The sequence below is a fragment of the Salvia splendens genome, chromosome 14, assembly GCF_004379255.2.
Source record: "Salvia splendens isolate huo1 chromosome 14, SspV2, whole genome shotgun sequence".
NCBI lineage: Eukaryota > Viridiplantae > Streptophyta > Magnoliopsida > Lamiales > Lamiaceae > Salvia > Salvia splendens.
Window position 1 is genome coordinate 5,296,067 of NC_056045.1, and position 21,498 is coordinate 5,317,564.

General features: G+C 37.2%; 2 protein-coding genes across 2 annotated transcripts; one reads left to right on the forward strand and one right to left on the reverse strand.

The window, feature by feature from the left end:
* Nucleotides 1–283: 283 nt before the first annotated feature.
* LOC121765986 lies at nucleotides 284–3,422 on the forward strand. Its single transcript, XM_042162302.1, has 2 exons — nucleotides 284–1,098; nucleotides 2,450–3,422. Exons 1-2 carry the CDS (start codon nucleotides 493–495, stop codon nucleotides 3,167–3,169), a joined length of 1,326 nt encoding a protein of 441 aa, XP_042018236.1. The 5' UTR covers nucleotides 284–492; the 3' UTR covers nucleotides 3,170–3,422.
* Nucleotides 3,423–4,913: 1,491 nt separating this feature from the next.
* LOC121764059 (B3 domain-containing transcription factor FUS3-like) lies at nucleotides 4,914–7,222 on the reverse strand. The gene is made up of 6 exons (XM_042160149.1): nucleotides 7,193–7,222; nucleotides 6,694–6,794; nucleotides 6,397–6,443; nucleotides 6,227–6,324; nucleotides 6,014–6,136; nucleotides 4,914–5,096 (listed from the first exon to the last, which is right to left on the reverse strand). Exons 1-6 carry the CDS (start codon nucleotides 7,220–7,222, stop codon nucleotides 4,914–4,916), a joined length of 582 nt encoding a protein of 193 aa, XP_042016083.1.
* Between the last annotated feature and the right edge of the window lie 14,276 nt (nucleotides 7,223–21,498).

Below are 21,498 nucleotides of genomic sequence, written 5' to 3' on the forward strand. Positions count from 1 at the left end.
GTATTAGAAAAATGTAGTATGAAATGTATTAGGTGATCCTCCTCACTTGTTCACTTTATAGTAATGTATTAGAAAGTGTAGTATGAAATGTATTAGGTGATCCTCCGTAGAATTGTCACTCCTAGAAATAAATAAAATAAGTGATGAAAACAAACTAAATTAGTTTTATTTTCTCAAATTCAGAATAATCAAACTTCCTAGCAATTTTAGGTAAAACCGTAGGAAACCGCAGCAAAGATAACTTAAGAAAATGGTGATGTCGGGGCAATTGGGGTAACGTGAATCTGCTTTTTCCTGGATTAGATTCCTCAACACAAAAAGCAAAAAAAAATAGAAAAGAAAAAAAAAAGACATTGAAATTGTTAGTCCAAAATTCCAGAAATCGAGATCTATTACATTTTGGTCTTAGATCTTACAAATCCCCATTCTTCAAACCATTCGATTGGATCTCGACATTGACAGATCTCAGTAAGCTCCCTTCCCCGCCACCACATGGGCTCTTCGCAGTCCGCCCAAATCCCCTCCGAAGCCGAGGAGGAAGAAGAGGAAGAGGAAGAGGAAGAGGAAGAGGAAGAAGAAGACGACGACGAAATCGGCGACGAAGATGAGGAAAACGACGCCGTCCCCCGCGACATCCCCGACAGCGCCGACCACGCCGTGGTGAAGAAGATCCTGGAGCAGGAACCGGAGATGCTGCCCTGCCACGCCTCCGCGTCGCCGCTCTCCCCGCAGCTCTCCGCCTACGGCACGCCCCGCACGGGGCCCTCCATCAAGGTGTGGGACCCGTACAACGTCCTCGCCCCCCCGCCGTCGCTCCCGCCGCTCCCCGCGCACTTCCACCGCGGCTTCTCCGCCCCCGCCCCCTCCGACGAGGATCGGGCGATCACGGAGGTCTATCTGGTCAGCCACGGCGAATGCCACATGAATCTGAGGCCCGATTTGATCGCCGGCCGCTGCCCCGACGCCGCCCTCACCTCCAACGGCAAGCGCCAGGCGCGTGCCCTCGCCGTGTTTTTGAAGTCCCAGGGGGTTAGGTTTAGTGCGATCTACGCCTCGCCGTTGGATCGGGCACGCGCCACCGCGCAGGCGGTTTGCCAGGTCAGCTTGATTTTTTTGATCATAGATATGCAATGAAGTATTTCCTCATTTACTGATTGCTTGCATTGTTAATGGTAATGGTGATCATATAAGTATGTGTTTTGATGTAGTATGTTTGTAGTTGGAAACTCTGTTTGATTGCTAAATGTGGAAACATGAAATGATTGATAGAGCTCTTCATATGCAGGGGTGATATTTTTGGCATTTTGTATATAAGTATTGCATATGATTAACTGGTGAAGGTCTGCAATTTGATTATAGCTGAAACTTAAGATGGTGAAGTTCAGTGCTAGTTTTGGATTTTAGTGGAAGAGCGTTAAAATGTGGACGATTAGATTAACTGGGAACTGTTTCTGCAATATGGTCTAATTGTGTTACACAGTAGAGGTATGCCGATAAGCACGGTTGAGCTTGCAATATTTCATTCCTGCATTTATCCTATCTAATTTGTACTAGGAAATATCCCTTCTCGTTAATGGCTAATGGATAGGTATTCCACATGGAAGGGTTATTTTAAATCAAAGCTACTTATTTGAAATCGTACAACAGTAGCTTCCATCTTACCTAATTGTTTGTGATTCTTCACATTCCTTATGGAGCCTGATTTTCTTGAAATTACTGGGCCTGCTTTATGCCGATCCGAAAGCTTGCATACGTGACTAAAGTTAAATGTAATTAACTTCTTTTGTCCGAATGATTTGTGGCATTCACTTGTAAATCTATTAGGATCCCAGCTGATGATAAGTTCGTAGGTAGAATTGTGATTGAAATTATACATTAGAAATTGTCAATAAAGTGCAGCTACATTCTGTTGCGTGTTCTTCCGCATTTGATTGGGAATTTATTATACTTACTCTGTTGCTCTTTAGGTCATTTTTTTATTCATGCACTGGTTGATTCAGGGTCAGTTTTTCTCTGAAAATAGTTCAATATATCAGTCCTTTTTTGAGTGACAATCGAAGTGTTCTTTCTTAGCTCGATGCTCAAACATCTTCAACTTGGCCAAAAGTATTAATTGTTCACACATATATAAACTGTTTATATTGAATTGAAAGATGATAACTCCTTTTGAACTCGTGGCTGGTTGCAAGCGTAACATGTCTGTGTTGCTTTAAAGATGAAGTGCCTTGGTGATTCGAGAATCTCTATATTGCTTTAAATTTGTGTGCAAAGTGATTATAACTTGAATATTGCTTTAAAGATGAAGTGCCTTGGTGATTCGAGAATCTGTATATTGCTTTAAATTAAGTGATTATAACTTGAATATTAAGCTCAATCCGCTCTGTGAAACTTGAATATGATTGAAAGTTACTCTATTGTTCAATGTTATAATCGAAGTTTAACTGTGCAGGAGTTGAATTTGCCCGAGGAACATATACAATCATCGGATGAACTCGTGGAGATGAGCCAAGGCCATTGGGAAGGGTGCCATCGGTCAGAAGTTTTCACCCCAACTACAGTGAGTTTAATGGAGAAATTCCAGCCCGATTTTTCTGCACCATCCGGAGAATCCCTGAGGCAGGTAGAATTCCGGATGGTTCAGTTCCTAAATGGTACGGTCGTGGCATTTCCTGATAAATTTAGGTCTGATTTCTCCCCACCAGATCCTAGTGACAACCCGGTTTTTGGAAACAACAGCACTCACGCACTTCCGAACTTGATGCCCGAACGAGACGTGCCTTCTCTGGCACCACCCAACTGGGATTCGTCACACAAGCACCGGCAGGGCCTTCATAAGAAGAAGTCCGGTAAGAGCAGACTCCAGATAGTGACAACTGGAGACAATGAGGCCGACGACGAGATGTCTCCGCGAGTAGCACCCAATAACCAAGGTCCGATACGCGACATAAATGTTAGAATCATCCCTCCTTCTCTCGTGTCCTCGTGCGTTGGAGTGTTCAGCCACTCCACACCGATCAAATGCCTCCTGACCGGCCTCCTGGGGTGCAGCCCGGTGATGTCACACAAGTTCTGCATCGAAGATTCTTCAGTCACGGTGCTGCAACACTCGTGGAAAACCGGTTGGCAGATAAAGAGAATGAACGATACGTCTCATCTTCGACTTCTTTGATGGTAATAAGACCGGGAACTCTTGTTGTTGCTCTCTGTGTGTTGTTGGCTACACTGTATTGAATTCTCATGGTTGATGGTTCCATTTCAAGTAGATGCAAGTTATTTCTGGAGCTGGGACGACACTGATGAGTAAGATTCTTTGTGTTTGTAGACACTCCAATTTCGGAGAATTTATCCAGTTTTTTTGTTTATTCAATGCTTGTACTTGTATTTCACAGCAATCTACATATTAAAGTATTATTTTTTCAAAAGGATAATTTAGTTGATTCAACAAAATCACAGCAAAATGATACATAGCCTGAAAAAAGGTTAGGCAGTAGGCCTTCCTTTTCTGGCCTCAGAAGCCCTATAGCATATCAAGGCAAAACACTATCATCACCAACTTCTTTTCTTGATATATATATATATATATATATATATATATAGATAGATATAGGTCCATGATCAATTGAGATTTTTTAGGCTAATTGAGAAATGAGATGCAACATCAGCCACTCATTTTTATTAAATGAGTGGTCCAGATTTTGCCACAAAAAAATATTTTTAGATTAATTTATTATGAAAGGGTATAATGGTAAATTTAGTTGAAAACAAATGAAAACTAACTTCTCCCCTCCCATTCTTCTTCCCTTACGCCTCCACCTTCTGCTCATCTCCTCCTCCACTCTTTTCCGACCCTTCTCGCTGATGCTCTGCCTCAAATCACGGCAACGCTCCTCCTCACCCCGTCACCAGCTCCTTCCTCGCCGGAGACGCCGCCGGAGGTGGAATCCCTAGCTCGTCGTCCGACGCCTCGAGCAGATAGCCTAGATCCGGCCGCGATTCGCCGGAATCCGACACCAATTCGACGATTCCTTCCTCAACCTCTCCGGATTCGCCGCAATCCGACGCCGATTCTTTCCTCAGCCGCTCCGGATCCGTGACTGGAAGTGGGAGATGTAGTGATTTCCTCCTCGAAACTCTTCATGAACGAGTCGAGGTTGTGGATGGAAGTGCAGAGATCGGAATCCTCGTCGATTCCGTCCAACAGATCCTCCCTCAGCCGCTCCACCTCCGGCGAGTCAATCTCCTCCGACTCCGTCTCCATTTCTGTTATGGAATTATCAATTAAGCTATTGCATAGTTGTATACTATGATGCTTAGAGAAGATTAAGTCAAATAGTTGTTATTTTTTAATTACAATAATTGTTTTTGAGTTGTTCTCAATATATACAAGCTTTTGACAAACTGTTGACATTTGATATACAAGCTGATACATTTTACTATAAGTTGTTGACATTTGATATATAAGCCGGTGACACTATGACAACTATGGTGCATATCGTGTCAACGGCACATACATGTCATGTCAACTACGGTACATATCGTGTCAACTACACATACAAGCCATGTCAACTGTGTTACAAGCCATGTCAATTACACGTACAACCATGTCAACTGCACATAGAAACCATGTTAACAACAATTATAAGTCATGTCAACTAGACATACAAGCCATGTCAACAATCCGACACATTAAAACACGAAATGACACTTATACCTCCGTGTTGACATAATGTGATAGCTGTTGACATTTAGTTAATCTTGTGGATTAGTGGCTGATATTGCATCTCATTTATCAATTTAGCTAAATAATCTCAACCTAACAAGACCCTATATATATATATATATGTGCACCACTACTTACCCATCCCACAAAGTTCTTTCCAAGCCAAAAGTTGCACTACATTGTCACAACCAACCTACTCTCTCCACCCGAAGTTGAAGTCGTCAGGATTGTAGTCTTCAATGGCTTCAAACGACGAGTCCGATCCAAGGCTTGGTAAGTTGATCGACTCTCCCATGTAGTCGAGGGGAGAGTCGTCCAAGAAATCGTTGTCATACGCATACACAGGGACGGAACCAGATTTTTCGATAAGCCGGTGCTAAAATTATAAAAAATAAAGTATATATATACTTTAAATATAATTTCTTATTCTTACCTCCTTTATTTATTTTAAAATTTTATAAAATGATGAAAACAAAATTTGAGAATTTCAAATACAAAATTTCATATATATTTTTATAAGAAATAATATTCATTCAAATTAAAAATTTTAGTAAATTTTGGCCAGTCATTTCATTATATTTAAAATTATAATATTAAATTGTAAACTTTCAAATTTTCACCATTATATCATCCAATTATAAAATGTTGTCTTTTTAAAACATTTAAAAGTTAAACGATGGTCTTTTATTAAAATAAGAAAAAAAACAAAAAAAAGAAAAAGTATATAGTCTAATAAAAATTTAAAAATCATGATTTTATATTCTACTTTTAAATAATTAACTAGATTAATTTTTTACTAACATTTTATATACTAACATAGATACACATAAATTGTGACATTATGGAGATGTGTAAAATAATTTGTTACGTAAAACTCATAGTATTATACTATAAATAAAAAGAAGATTAGCATATTGTACTCCACATATAAATAAAAAGAAGCAAACTTGATTATATCATTATATCTACTATTCTCAAATATCTCGAAACAATGATTTATAGTTGTAGGAGTTTATAATATAAAAAAACAATAGAAGTAGTAGTATATGAATATATTGTGGACCCCACATAGCTGGATTCATTATTACTTTCTATTTCTCTCCCTTCTCTCTTTCGTCTTCTTTTCCCTTTCTCCTCCCCTTCATCCTTTCATCTTTCTCTAAAAAAATGTAAAAGGTACAACGTGCAGATACAGACAACCATGGTGGAAGTATTGGACTAGCACCGGCACCGGCCAAGCCCCCGCTAGAGCGGTGGCTTGGCCCATGCCTAGGTCCGTCCCTGCGCATACACCAGCTCTGTGTCGTCTAGAACAGGGAGTTCCGGGAACTCTAGCTCGGGTGCTGCATCATTCATCGCAAGATTGTCAAATATCCTCGGTGCAAGATCCTGCCCTTTCTTTCTTGCTTCTATGATCTGGTAATATTAGTGTGAATAGGACAAGTTACTGATTTTTATCAAATATGAATAAGAATCATATCTCTATCCAAAGTATATCTGGCTTACATATCTTCCGTCTTCAACGTTCTGGTAGACGAGAATGAAGTCGTCGGTCACCAAGCCATGAGTATAGACGAACTCCAATAAGGAGATGTGCCACCACACTACATCGAGTTAAGAAGGAGCAAACAAATTTGATGGAAACAAACAGGGTACCATGTTTAAGGTGTTCTTACCCGTATCCTCGAGCACGTACATCCTGCTGCTGTTGTTCGGCCAGTATCTGTATCGGGAAATGGCAGAAACGAGGTGAAAAGTAAGACACGAGTAAACTTGAAATGGCACATTTGACCGCTATACTTGGTAGTATTTGAACTCACTAAATGAGAGAGAATTTCACTGAATCATGCGGATGCGAGACATGTAGACTGTGCCTAAGGTTATAAGTACGTATGTTGGATGAGAAAATATGATGTTTACGAGCACGTTGAGGAAAAATAGTGGCGATTAGCAGCAAGCATGTCGATTCTAACCTGTATTTGAACCACCACTCATGAATTCCATCCATGTCGAGCATGCTAATTGGAATTCCTTCCTTGGATTCAAGGATAGGAAGATGAATCTCAGCTTCTCTCTGAAATTATCTTAATCATGACAAGCAACTCATTAAGGTTTTACTACAATGGTTCATTAAGTGTAGATAAGTAATGCCATTAATTTGAGGAGAAGGAATTCATGAAACAGTTATACAGACATTGTAAAGATGAAAGTAATCAAACTGCCGGGATGATCTAAAGATGAAATCTTAATCTAACAAATCTGCAATAACTAACTACATTTCGTATAGATAGGTTAACAGACATTGTAAGAGAATCCAAAAAAGGATGCATCATTACTCCATACAGAAGATCTACTGTTGTGTGATGAACAAACAACAAGGTGGACAAATCCACAAACATTTACTACATCTATTCATGTATATAAAATTTTGACTAATGCACAAGCACCTGAATCTGCTGACGTGTGACTTACAAAGAACAAGGCCGTCAAATCCACAATCATTTTCTAGATCTAGAGATGTTGTTGATAAAGGTAACTTTAAACAATTGTACAAGCATAGGCTAGATTTGCCGATGTATGATGCACAATAACAATGCCGACAAAGTTGCACACTTTTTACTAGTTTTAATGATGCATAGGCTAGATTTACTTGTAATAACCGTACAATCATATGCCAAGTATGCAAACTTTTACTAGATTTAGGGATGTATTTTCAAGTTGAAAATCAAACTTTTGTACAAGCATGCGCCATATCAGTTGACATGTCATGCACGAACTACACGGCCGACAAATCCGCAAGCATTGACTAGACTTAGTGACGTGGATAATAGGTTAGTAACCGGTGTAGCAATAATTTGAATAAAGAGCTGCATAATTATTCTAACAATTCTTCGCTATTAACCTTGTAACAATAAAATCATTATAATAGTCATGGTTAAAAACACACCACTATACTCAAACTCATTCATGCTCTAACAATATCTATAAAAAAACTAACTCTCCATGTTTTATTGAGCTCATAACATTCTACACTACACAACTTAGGTTAACACCATTCGTAGACACATACACATAAATATAGTAACATTATGTGTCTACTCAACTAAAGTACATAATTAGTACTCCAAATTAGTAATCATCATGTGATTTCAAACTAATGAAGCATGCTTAGTTCTTCATATTTACCCGCATTAAATTAAGCTACCTTATTCAAACATGTTGCCATTCAAATCCATGTTACATAATCTGTTTTGCAATCTTCTATTAATAAGAAGAAAAAAACGTGACATCGATGCAATACATTATATAATTTAAGTAATATGCACATGTTTTTAAATTTCAAAATCAAGAACTTATTTTGATTCATTAATAGAATTTTGCAATTATGAAATCAGCCGTAAATAAAGGAGGAAAAGTCCAGGCTTCACCGTCTACGGCAGAGACAAAGTTAAAAGTGGTTAGCTAACAGACAAAAACATTTACATATATTTGTGCTCCATGTTCAAATTTGGGCTTCCACATGACTAATTTAATATGAATAGCTATCTTTCCGTTACCCAATTAAAGTGATGTATTAAATATTAAAGTTTGGGCTAAAGTGTATTTATTTGTTATGGAAATAAGTGTAGATACCATATGGGATTTTCTATTTGATGAGGGATACGAGATTTTCTATTTGATGAGGGACCGAATAGAAAATAAAGAGTCTTATATTTATATAAATATAAGATTAGGTTATGGTCCCAGACGTCAGAAGAACATTCAATATCTCTATATTCTCTCGGCAGACTATTGCGAAGAATGTCTCTGATCGTTTGGAAGATCCATAGCCGCTGCAAAGCAATTCCGCCTTTCAATTCGTTATGGATCAAAGGTACGCTTCCGCTTTACAGTTTATGCTCCTTCTCCATCGTTCTCGGTTAATCATCATAGAGAGCTTTATGTAATTGTTCATTCAATTATTCCAACAAGTGGTATCAGAGCCACTCTATTGATGATTCCCTGAGAATTGGAAAAGGAGAATTAAGGTTTTATATTTTTGTTTGTCTTTTGAATCAAGAAATTAGGGTTTGTGGTTGTTTATTTAATTCTGGTAGCCGCCAATGGACTCTTATAACACTAATGAATTCAATTATTCACGCCCGATTTGGTTATGGTGATTTCATGAGAAGTTAAGGTTGTTTATACATACTGAAATTGATGAATTCATTCTTGATGTAATATTGTGTGGCTTGATGTAATATTGTGTGGCTATGTAACATTGCAAAATTCAGTTATTTGCTTTTGTGATGTATTGAGAATGGAATGTCAATAATTAAAATTGATTTTGCACGCAGTCTGAATTCTTGGGTACCAAGAATTACTTTTGGTAATTCAGTTTATGCTAATTAAGATCACGCTTTTCGATGTTGTCTTGTAATATGCATTGATGACTTATCTTATTTGTATTATTCACGCATATAGTGAATTTTGGTTAATGAATGGTTCATTCATTCTTGAAGTAATTATCGTATATGATTAATGTTTGCGTCGGGACCGTTTGCTGGGGAATTATGAATTCTTTTAAAAATGCAATTATTGTTTACATGTTTGGTTTCGTTTATGTAACGTGAAACTGCAAATTGTATATTTTTTCGGTAATTAAGATTTCATGTTCCTGTTACATGAATCCATAAAATTTATAGTTTGTGTACTTGGGATTCGTTTGGTTTTATGATGTTATTTTTGGCTGATTATGGTAGTTAGTTTCGCTATTAGGAACATCAAAATTCGGATTTTTATCGATTTTTATGGTAAAATCGGATTTAGAAAAATTATATGGAATCCCTTCAGGAGTCAGCAACTTGCTTAGTTGCTGGGGAGTTATTGAACCGGCCGTTAGGATTTGGCGACTCGCTAGGTTTGCATGGTATGTGAACCCAGTGACTCGCTGGCTAGTCACTTTATTCTAGAAAATTATAAACAACTCCCTTGCGAGCGTTTGTATTTGATTTAAAAATTTTAAATTTAAATTTTTTGGTGCATCTCATGTTCCCTTATTGATGTGTGTGTATTTTAATGCGAATATTAGTCGGCCCACAAGAAGATTAATATTTGGCACGAGATACACACATATCCCTTTGGTGATAAATACGTGACAATTATTCAGTTTTCGTGTAAGTAATGTGTGATGCCCACAGGTGGACACTACTTAACATGATCTTATTGCCAGTGTTTGATTATTGTAAGAGGCTACCACTTACAAATTCACATTACTGTCAAAGGACTTATTGCGAATGTTGTGCTCGGTACCTCGATATGGTTTACTAATGTTCAAATAGATTAGTCGAAATAAGACGTTGCAACAGTAACCTCTCTTGTCTAGACTTCTTTACTGCGAATGTTAGGACGGTAAGTGTGTATGTATTTTAATGCGGATATTAGTCGGCCCACGGGAAGATTAATATTTGGCACGAGATACACACATACATGTGGTGATAAACACGTATGATTTTCCAGTTTTCGTGTGAGTAATTGTGATGCCCACAGGTGGACATTACTTGACATGATCTTATTGTCAGTGTTTGATTACTACAAAAGGTTACCACTTGCAAGTTCATATTATTGTCCACAGACTTGATATGGATGTTGTGCCGGTACCTCGAGATGTTACCTTCTTATTTGAATTTTATTATGTGAGCATGATAGTTATTTCGGTTTTGTTCTCTGTTCAATTATGATTTCTGCTTCTGTGGTTTCTTCCAACATGAACAACATGTCAGTGTTGAAAGGGTCCAATTTTAAGGATTGAAATGATTATATTTTGATTGCTCTGGGTTGCATGGATCTGGATTACACGCTAAGGATTGAGTAACCTACTTATCCTACGGACGATAGTACTTCTTATCAAAGGAGAAACTATGAGAAGTAAGAACACTCGAATCGTGTAAGTCTACTGATCATTAGGTGTAGCATCCCAGAAGGCTTTCAAGGCACTGCATCTGAGTATATCACTAAGGCCAGTGCACCTTGCCGAAATTAAGGAACGTTTTGCGGAAAAAAACGTAGGGTTAAGGTTGAGATAAGCATGCTTGATCTCAATATTGTATAAGAGCAAGGGCAACATAAGGGAGCACCTTATGAAAATGTCTCACGTTGTTTCACTTAAGCTTGAGTTCTAAAGACTTGTTTGTGCATTTGGTGTATCACATATGGTCAGTATCTCAAGAAATAAAGTAAAGGGCATTAAGAGAAAGTGTATTGAGAATGCTATTATGGATAATGGTTCATCACAAAAGAAACAACATAAGGATAATGATAGTTGTTTCTTTTGTGGTAGACATGGATATAAAAAGGAGAATTGTAACAAATATCATGCATGGTGTACAAAGGAAGTTACAATTCTTGCTTTGGTCTGTACTGAAGTTAATTTGGCTTTAGTCCCTAATGATATTTAGTGGGTAGATTCTGGTGCTACTACTCACATACGATTATCAACGCAAGACTGTCTGAGCTACTGAAAGTCAATTGATGGTGAAAGATACATCTAAGTGTGATATGACAAATCGGTGGAAGTATAGACTATTGGGCATTGTAGATTGTTATTAAAGATCGAAAACTTTCAGGTTTAAAGGATACTCTATTGTACAGCCATTTAGACTGAATTTGGTTTCTATTTCTGCTTTGGACAAATTTGGTTTCTCTTGTTCATTTAGAAATAGTAAAGTTCTTCCTTCAAATAATTCTAGTATTATGGACACTGTTATGTTAAGTGTCTCTGACAATCTTTACATGCTTAATTATGTTACTTCATATTCAGAAGCTTTACATATTAAATCAAAAGGGACTAGGCAAAAATTATATAATGAAAATTCCATAATTTATGGCACAAGCGTTTAGGTCATACCTCAAAATCAGAAATTGAGAGACTTGTGTCAGATGGTATATTGAATACACTTATCTTTTCAGATGCTGATTTGTGGGTTCAATGTATCGAAGGAAAACAGATCAAACATTGGAACTATGTGCCGGTAGAGATACGAATGCCTTAGAATTGATATAGACGGAATTTGTGGTCATTCCCTTCAAATTCTTGGAATGTTCAACAATATTTTATATCCATCATAGAAGATTGTTCTCATTACGGGTACCTATATTTAATCCATCAAACATTTGAGGTTATAAACAAGTTCAAAATATTCAGGCTGATGTTGAGCTCCAACTCAACAAAATCGTTAAGAAAGTCAAATCTAGCTGTTGTGGCGAATACTACGACAGAAATGAATGCTTAGGTGAACAATGTCAAAGACCTTTTGCCCTCTATTTGGAAGAGTGTAGGATCGTCCCTTAGTACACCATGTCAGGATCATCTAGCATGAGTGGTGTAGCTAAAAGACGAAATGGAACTCTTAAAGATATGTGAAGGGGTATGATTTCTTATTTTTCTTTGTCACATTTGATTTGGTGAGAGGCATTAAAGACTGTAGCATATATTCTCACTTTGGTTATCCACAAAAATTTAGGGGTTTTTAAATTTTATGATCCCACAAAAGGAACTAATTTTGGGACGAGAAATATAGTATTACTTGAGGATGTTGAGTTTGGGGGAAGAATGTATTAAGGGACATTACTTTCGAGGAGGAGTCTGTATAGACACCTACTACTGTTTCTGACAATGTCCAGGTATCAAATACTACCATTGAAGAAGAAGCAGATTAAGAACCTCAATATGATAATGTTGTAAACGTTCAATCTCATGTGGATGAGATCATTTAAAGCAAATCTCAACTACCTCAATTAAGACTCTCGTCAATGGTAACGCAAATTTTATGAAGCAATTCTTTCATTTGGATTCAGAAAGAATGCTATTGAGGGTTGTGTGTACCACAAGTTCAGGGAGCAAATGCATCTTCTTGGTATTATATGTCAATTACATATTGATTTTCATTAATGGGAAGGATATGTTGCACTAACACCAAGAATGTTCTCTCGAAGAAATTTGAGATGAAAGATCTGGGGGAAGACTCTTTTTTATTTGGAATCGAAAGAACTAATTTTCGATTGGCACAGAAGGGATATAGTGAAAAGGTGCCTGAAGTATTTGAGATGCATAATTGCAAGTAAAGAAATACTTCTATGACTAAGGGAGATAAACTTAATCTCATTCAGTGCCCTAAGATAAATCTTGAGATTTAGAAAATGCAGAAGGTTCAATATGCTTCGGCGATTGGGAGCCTAATGTGTGCTCAAGTATGTATTAGACCCAATTTGGTTTTAATTGTTAATATGTTGGGCAGATATCTCAGTAATCCAGTATGGATCAGTAGGAAGCAGCAAAACGGGTTATGAGATATTTATAGAGAACTAAGCATTACACGCTCGCATACAGAAAATCAGATCATTTGGAGAGATCATTAGGTATTTTGATTATGATTTTGTTAGATGCCAATACATTAAATGATCAATTTTAAGTAACGTATGTTTGTTGGCTGTGGAGCCATTTCGTGGAGAAGTGCTGAGCAAACACTTGTATCTACTACTGCCATGACAATAGAATTCGTAACTTGTTTTGGGGCATCTAGTAATTGAATATGACTGCAAAAATTTTGTCACGAGGTTGCATATTGTTAAGGTATTGAAAGTATACTTAAGTTATATTGTGACAATAACTCTGCGGCATTATATTCTAAAACAACAGGAGTTTCCTAGTTGGTAAATAAAGGGTTCGGAATGGATAAATACATATAGAGCATAAGGGAACAGATTTGATGATGACAAATCCGCTCACTAAGGGACTAACACTCAAGATCTTTCATGGGCATGTAACCCAAATGGGTGTTATGTTGTTTAAGGGAACTTTCGTTCATTGGGAGTAGTTTTGGTTATTGCTCTATATCGTATTTTGAACATGCAGTTATAAAACTCATGTTATTTTCTGCAGAAATAAAGTATTATGTTTTGTCCATTATTTGTGTTATTTGGTTTTGGTTTGATCTCACAAAGGATTTGGGAGGACCAGTTGGAAATAGACATGTATGATCACCCTGCATGAAATTTTCATGTTACACTTCATAATTGATTTGTTGTTGATTATAATTGCATATGTGATTACTGATGGGTTTAATCATGAAAAAATATGATGACTGTCTCTTTAGTCCTATGCCGATATGGTTGATAATAAGATTGTTTGGGAATACACTATGTGATAGCATATTTGAGCGCTCATTCGGTTTGTACACATTTATTTGGTGTCATGTGTTGCCCAAGTGGAGATTGTTGGAAATTTGGGCTTCCACATGACTAATTTAATGTGTATGACTATCTTTCAGTTGGCCAATTAAAATGATCTATTAAAGATTAAAGTTTGGGCTAAAGTGTATTTATAAGTGTAGATACCATATGAGATTTTCTATTTGATGAGAGAGCGAATAGAAAATAAAGAGCCTTATATTTATATAAATATAAGATTAGGTTATGGTCCCCAGACGTCAGAAGAACATTCGATATCTCTATATTCTCTCGGCAGACTATTGCGAAGAATGTCTCTGATCGTTTGGAAGATCCATAGCCGCTACAAAGCAATTCCGCCTTTCAATTCGTTATGGATCAAAGGTACGCTTCCGCTCTACAGTTTATGCTCCTTCTCCATCGTTCTCGGTTAATCATCATAGAGAGCTTTATGTAATTGTTCATTCAATTATTCCAACACTCCCAACCAACTAAGTTCCAAAAACATTTAATTTTTTTTGAAAATAAATTGATTCAAAGTTAATTTTGTTCTGAAAATCCAATACGACGGATAACTTTTGCAGATTAATGAAAAATGTTGGAATGAAAAATCAGGCACAATACCATTGGTCAGTGGCAGGATGTATACATCAGTAATCACTGCCATTTTCTAGTTTTTAATTGTTTTACTACTATCTTCAAATAATATTTAGAAAAAAGGTACTCCTACTACTTCAAAATAGAAAAAAAAGTGGGAGAAAATCAATTGCGTTTTGGTTTTCATTTAGTGGTGCTGTCAACTCTCTAATATACATATTACATCACCATCTTTATTGTATTTTTTTAAAATTCTTTTATTTAGTGGAATAACCGACGACGATTCCTTCCCTATTACCATAACATACTAAATAAAATATCCACACTTATATATAATAAAATTATTATGTGTGTAATCAACATAGTGATGTCGTGCTCGTGCTTGCCATGGCAGAGCAACCCTTGTTCCTTTTCATGTAAATTAATTACTATAAAAATTCCTCATTATTCGAGAAAACAGTGTGTCGATTATGTCTCAACTTACTTTCTTGTCATTATACGTTCTAAATATTGGCACTTACCAATAATTAGCGAGTTTTTCAAATATATATGTTGGGACATCTTAGTCTTTTCCATAGAGGAAAAGGAAATTCTATGTATAGATAAATATCTAAAAATAATACTCCATCAGTCCGTTCTATGATTGTTGAGTCATTTTTCTTTTATTCTAGAAAAACTTTAGCTCTATTACTTTTTTATCTTTTCTATTTTTTACTTTCACCGCTTAACCTCTAAACACTGATTTTTTATTTCTATGTTGAAAAGAAATGTCTCGACTAAATAAAGACGAATGAAGATATATTTTCACAGACCGAGCTTTGCGAAAAAAGACAATCATATAAAATATAAAAAATACACATGGACTTTAGTCACAAATAAACGTGACCAACGAACGACTATAATTGTAATATTGTCTCCTACTCAAAGAGATAATGGGGCTGCCTAAAATTTCATATAGCATGCTTGAGTTTTATAATATCAAAACAAACAAGTTAGTATAAACTCATACATTTTTTGATTCGATTATTTCGAAAGAAGTTAACACTCTTCTATTTATTGCTTTCTTTGTTGATCGTGAGCTTCCATCTGTAAGTGTTATCATGGTCTATGTATATGCAATTTAGTAGCAGACTTTCTCAATTTTCTGGAAAGTTTATTATTTTGTGCGTTTTTCTACATTAGAATTTTGTCACATGTGCGAATAGATTGGAGTTTTTATTATGAATACAATCTGTGAAGGTTATGAAAATCATCCTATAATCATGTGTTATAATGTGCTGATTAGAATATAAAATTTACCTCTGCCATTCTGTAAACACCTCCTATTCTATTCTAACTCATAGGAAATGGTATTTATTTATCATACTAAGTTCTCTGGCATTCATGATGTTGTAAATATGTTATGTTAGTGTCAAGTCTTTGAAGTGTCGTAATTGTTGTTCTTGGCAAGATAAGTGTTATAGAATAAGTATCTTACATCGGTTATATTTCCTAGTCAGGCTTAGCCTCTTGTACTATTTATATGTGTTTCGTAAAGTAATCTACTTTTCTTTACTATGTTTTTATACTTTCGACATATCTCTATATTTTATTGTTCTTTAAGGAATATTCTTATTTTGTTTTAGACTAAAGGTTATTTATGGTCCTAAATATATGACGATTTTATAATTTTGGTCCAAAACATTATCTTTTGAATTATTACATCCCGAACAAATGAAAACGGTTCGGATTTAGTCCATTTTGGATGGAGCCGTCAAATTTTTAACAGTCAATGATAATTAAGTTAATTTTAACTGAATTAGCAACTTTTAATTATTATTTACATTGTTTGAAAAATAATTATTGAGAAATGAAATTCTATGTGTTGGAGAAAAGCAAATTGAAGGGACTGCGTTCCGGCGTCGCAAAGGATGACCCTTGCTAACAGCAGTGACGGAGGGAGAATAGAACAAGGGGTATTTAAATATATAATGGCTCTAGTTTTTTAATTTTTTAAATATTCTATTAATATAATAAATTTTCTTATCTTTTCATTAATTTCTTATAAAGCTTAATTCTTTTAATATATTTAATTTTTTATATTTTGTATTTGTCATGCATTAAATTTTTTAAACTGTTTTTTACTTCTTTTAAATTTATTTATTTTTATAATTTTTTTGGAGTAGTATTAAAGTGAAGATAAAAGTCAATTATGAAGTGCCAATTAATATAATATTATCGTACCCCCAGAACAAAAATCCTGAATTCGCCACTGGCTAACAGTCTAACCTATTAACTATCGGAGCACCATCTATCGTCGCCTTCCGGTGGAGCCACGCCCAAACGAATCTCTTCTTCCTGCTTCAGCTCATCTCTTCATGCTTCTGCCGCCACCGCTCTTGTAGCTGAGCCAGCGAATCGTAGTCCGGCGACAGCGTTGCCGCCTCCTTTGTTTCTCCTCCTTCTATCTACATCACCACCGTATGAAACCTCAAAATCGGAGACGAAAAAGAAATCGCGAAATCTAAAACCCATCAATGCGGAAGAGAATGTAAAAGCACAAAATTGGTCCCGCCCCGTCACCCTCGCCCTCCACTCCCTCTCTATGGTGCTCCTCTCCGCCACCATCTTCGCCGGGATCCTCTCTCCGCCGCCGCTGAGATCCGCAACAGCGCCGGCTGTGGCGGCGTTCCCGTTCCCTCACCACCCCCTTTGAGTGGCTTCCCCCTCAACACGCACACCTCCGGCCGCGTCTTCTGGTCCTATATCTACTACCTCTCGCGTTTCTTCCACGCGCTCCGCACCTTCATCACCATCTTCCAATACCGTCGCCCTCTCCTTCTTCAACCTCTTCAACCAATCCTCATATTAATGTCCTTTCTCTGGCTTGAATTCTCCCAATTCTTCCAGAGATCTTCCTGTCGACTAAGCTCTTCCATAGGCATGCACAAACCGACCCGGCCCGGCGGTTAACCGCCGGTTCGGGCCCGCCGGTTAACCGCCGGTTCGGGCCCGCCGGTTCATGAACCGGAACCGGGCCCGGAACCGGCGGGTTGAACCGGCAGAAGGGTTGAAGGGTCGGAAGGGCCGGTTCAGGTTCGGCAATATATTGAACCTGAACCGGCGGTTCGGCGGTTCGAACCGCCGGTTCAAAGGGTTAAATAGTGTTTCGTAGGTTAGGGGTTCGTAGGGTTCGCGTAGGGGTTTAGTATAGCCGTTGGAACCGGCGGTTCGCGGGGTAAACCGTCGGTTTTTCGGGGTAAACCGCCGGTTTGTCGGGGTAAACCGCCGGTTCGGGAGCCGGTTTCTGACGGTTCCGACAACTTTTCAGAGGCTAGGCCGTAGGGTCAGTGTGTAGGCCTGCAAAACCGGTCAGAAACCGCCGGTTTTCGGTCAGAAACCGGCGGTTTTCTGACGGAAACCGTGGACAACCCGCCGGTTTAGGGTTGAACCGCCATATGTTTTTGTATATGCAAAAACAATTACATAATTGTATTTGTATATACTCTAGTCGATGAAGTATATTTCTCTATACGGCTAAATGAGGTAAACTTTTGACAATTCTACTATATTTGTTGATTGTTAGACGAAACTCTACATTTAAAGTTGAATTGCTAAAGGTGTCCTTAATTTAGTTATGTAGAAAGATCTTCTTCGCCGGTTAAGAGTATATATATAATACACTTATACGTTTAAGAACTTCAACATCGTTTCTTGTCATTTGTAATTAGTTCTTCACTAGTAGTCTCATTTGTATTTAAATTTTGTTTAAGACTTCAAGACCGCCATATGTTTTCAATTTGTAATTGTTGTAACTTGTAACGTGTAATTTGTAAACATGCAATTTCAATAAAATTGCAACTTTAGCCGTATTTTTTTCAATTTTATTTACTCACATTGCATACAAAAACAAACTTGAAAAGTGTAATTTAATTTGATTAAAATTGAAAAGTTGAAAAATGCAAAAAAAAAAAAAATCGTCGAACCGCCGAACCGGCCCGGAACCGGCGGTTCAAGCCGAAAACCGGCGGTTTTGAACCGCCGCGTAACCCGCCGGTTTTTTGAACCGGAACCGGAACCGCCGGGAGCTAGGCGGGCCGGTTCAGGTTCGGCAATTTCTCGACCCTTGAACCGCCGGTTCGGGCCCGGAACCGGCGGTTTACGACCCTTGTGCATGCCTACTCTTCCAGATGGTGGATACCTTTTTTTATTTGATTTTTGAATAGCTAATTATATTATTTTAAAAATATTTAATAATCTAATAAAGGTTATTATTCCAGTCAAATCTCACATACTTAGCGTTGACTGTCTATTTTGGATGGAGCCGCTAAAAATGGACTAAATTTGGATCATTTTCATTGGGATTCAATAATTCAAAAGATAATATTCTGGACCAAAATCATCATATGTTTAGGATAAAAAATGACCTTTAGTCTTTGTTTTATGTAAATTTGGTGCTATCATGACTCCCTTCGTCCCGCTTTAGCAGTCCCAGTTACTTTTGAACACTCGTTTTATAAAAATGATAATAAATAGTTAAAGTGGAGAAATGGTAAAGTAAGAGAGGGAATTAATGTAGAGAAGTTCTCTCTCTTACTTTACCATTGCTCCACTTAAGAGCATCCACAACCGTGCTCTTGCCAACGAGCACGGTTGTGGGCCCGGCCCCACTTTTTCTGTCTGCTCTTAGGCAAGAGCACAACACCCACAACCGTGCTCTTCCGCAAGGACGAGCACAAGGATCCCACCATTCCATTATTCAATTTAAATAAAAACATTTCCACAAAATTAAAATACATTAAACATACCCGGAATAATATTACAAAATACATTAAAAATTACATAATTAAAATCTTAAAAAATAAAAATTACATAATTAAAATCCTAAAAATTAAAAATTACATAATTAAACTCCTAAAAATTTAAAAATACATAATTAAATTCTTAAAATTAAAAAACCCACTACTCGTGGCCGAATTTAGCCCACATGTGTTTGAGGTTTTGAGTGAGAGAATAAGGTGTAGATAAGTTGTATGAAAAATATGAGTGAGAGATGATTTGATGTGAAAAATGGATGATGAATGTGTGTATTTATAGATGATTTTGGGGAAAAAATAAAAAAAAAATACAGAAAAAGGGGCAAAAAAACGGCCATTTTTTTGGGATTAGGATTTTTAGTTTTTTTTTTTGTATTATTTTTTATTTAAAAAAATAATTTTTCAACGGATATGCCGTTGGCCAATTACACGCTGCCACGTACGCTGCTCTCTGGCACGGACGTGCTCGATGCATCGAGCAGCGCTGTGCAAGAGCGCAGCGACGGACAGCGGTGCCGCGCCGCTGATACGGACGGACGAACGAGCGCGTGCTCTCTGTTGTGGATGCTCTAATTATTTATTATTATTTTCACAAAAGAGTGCTCAAAAGTAACCGGAGATTTGGTAAGATAAGAATCACAATATCGTAGGAGTATTACTCACTAATCATAAAGTGTTAGATTATCATAATTCGCACAAATTACATCTCTTCATCTTGTATTTTTCTTTTTTTATTCCTTGTCTTTTATTTTTCTCCTTAACCTGGACTCTGAGATGAAGGTTTTCTTTGTATAAATACTATTTCATGTAACCCACTAAATATTGAATTTAGAGCATCTCCAATGGTAATAGGCCAGCCATAGGCTAGCCACAAACTCCTCCTGCCACATAAGCAGCACTAAAACTCCTCCTGTCATATCATCAGGACAAGCAACTGGACAAGCAATAGGCTAGCCACAATAAACAAAATTATAAAAAACAAATAATTAACAATCACACAAAATACAGAATTAAATTTACGACACAGATACGGAAAAATTCAATAATAATATTTAAATTAAAAAAAGTACATTTATTAAAAAAATTACATTAATTAAAAAAATCTAACGACGTACAGTCCTCCGCGCCCACAACTCTTCAATTAAGTCCTTTTGGAGTCGAATATGAGCATCCACTTGGCGCATGTCGGCATGTGCCTTGAGGCGGCCGACTTCATCGTGAGGTACCCCATTTGTATCAACCGGTTTATCTCGCGGGACGTATAGGCCTCCAACTCTTCGTTCATTTGCCGTTCGTACTCCTCAGCATCACCACCACTACTACCATCCGCGTTACTCATTTCACATTGTTGCTCTTGTACAGAAATTAAGATGGAGAGAAAACTTGTTAAAACAAGTGGTGCGAATGAAAATGACGTGCAAATCGCATATATATAGTGTTTCGAAAAATTTTAAAAAAATAAAAATTGAGTTGGCCGATCGCTCGCCGATCGGGAGCCTGCAATGGCGGCCAGCCGACCGGCCAGCGGATCGGCCAGCGCCCGAAAATCGGCGTCGGGTCGCCGATTTTTTAGCCGAAATGGCGCTCGCCGGTTCCAATAGTTCGGCGAGTGGACCGGCCAGCGTCGGGAATCGGCTAGCCTGTCCACTCGCCGCCATTAGAGATGCTTTAAGTTGAATGGATGATATCAAGAATACAGGGAATGTAACAAAAATGTGAAAGATGATTTTATATGATATACTACGAATTAAAGTGAAGATTTAAATAAATTATCTGGACGAAACAAATTAAATTTAATGTAGCCAATTAACAAAAGGTATTTCAAAATGGTTTGGCATTTAGGTGTGGGATCAGATTGCGACATTATATAGAGATGGTAGTTCACGGGGGAGGATCCTCTGCTGTTTAAGAAAACACAGCATGGCCTGCTGTGATTAAAACGCAGCTCCTTACACATGAAACGCAGCCAAACTTCAGCCAAAGAGATTTTTGGATGAATTAATTAATATATTAAAACCATGCACTTCCATTTCTCTGGTTTATTTTTTTACCCCATTTCTGTCATTGATCAAATTTCTAGTGGATCATACTCATTTTTCACAAGTTACTATAAAACAATATGGATTTTTTTATTCGACATTTCTTTTATTTGAATAAAAAACAATTAAATTTATATAT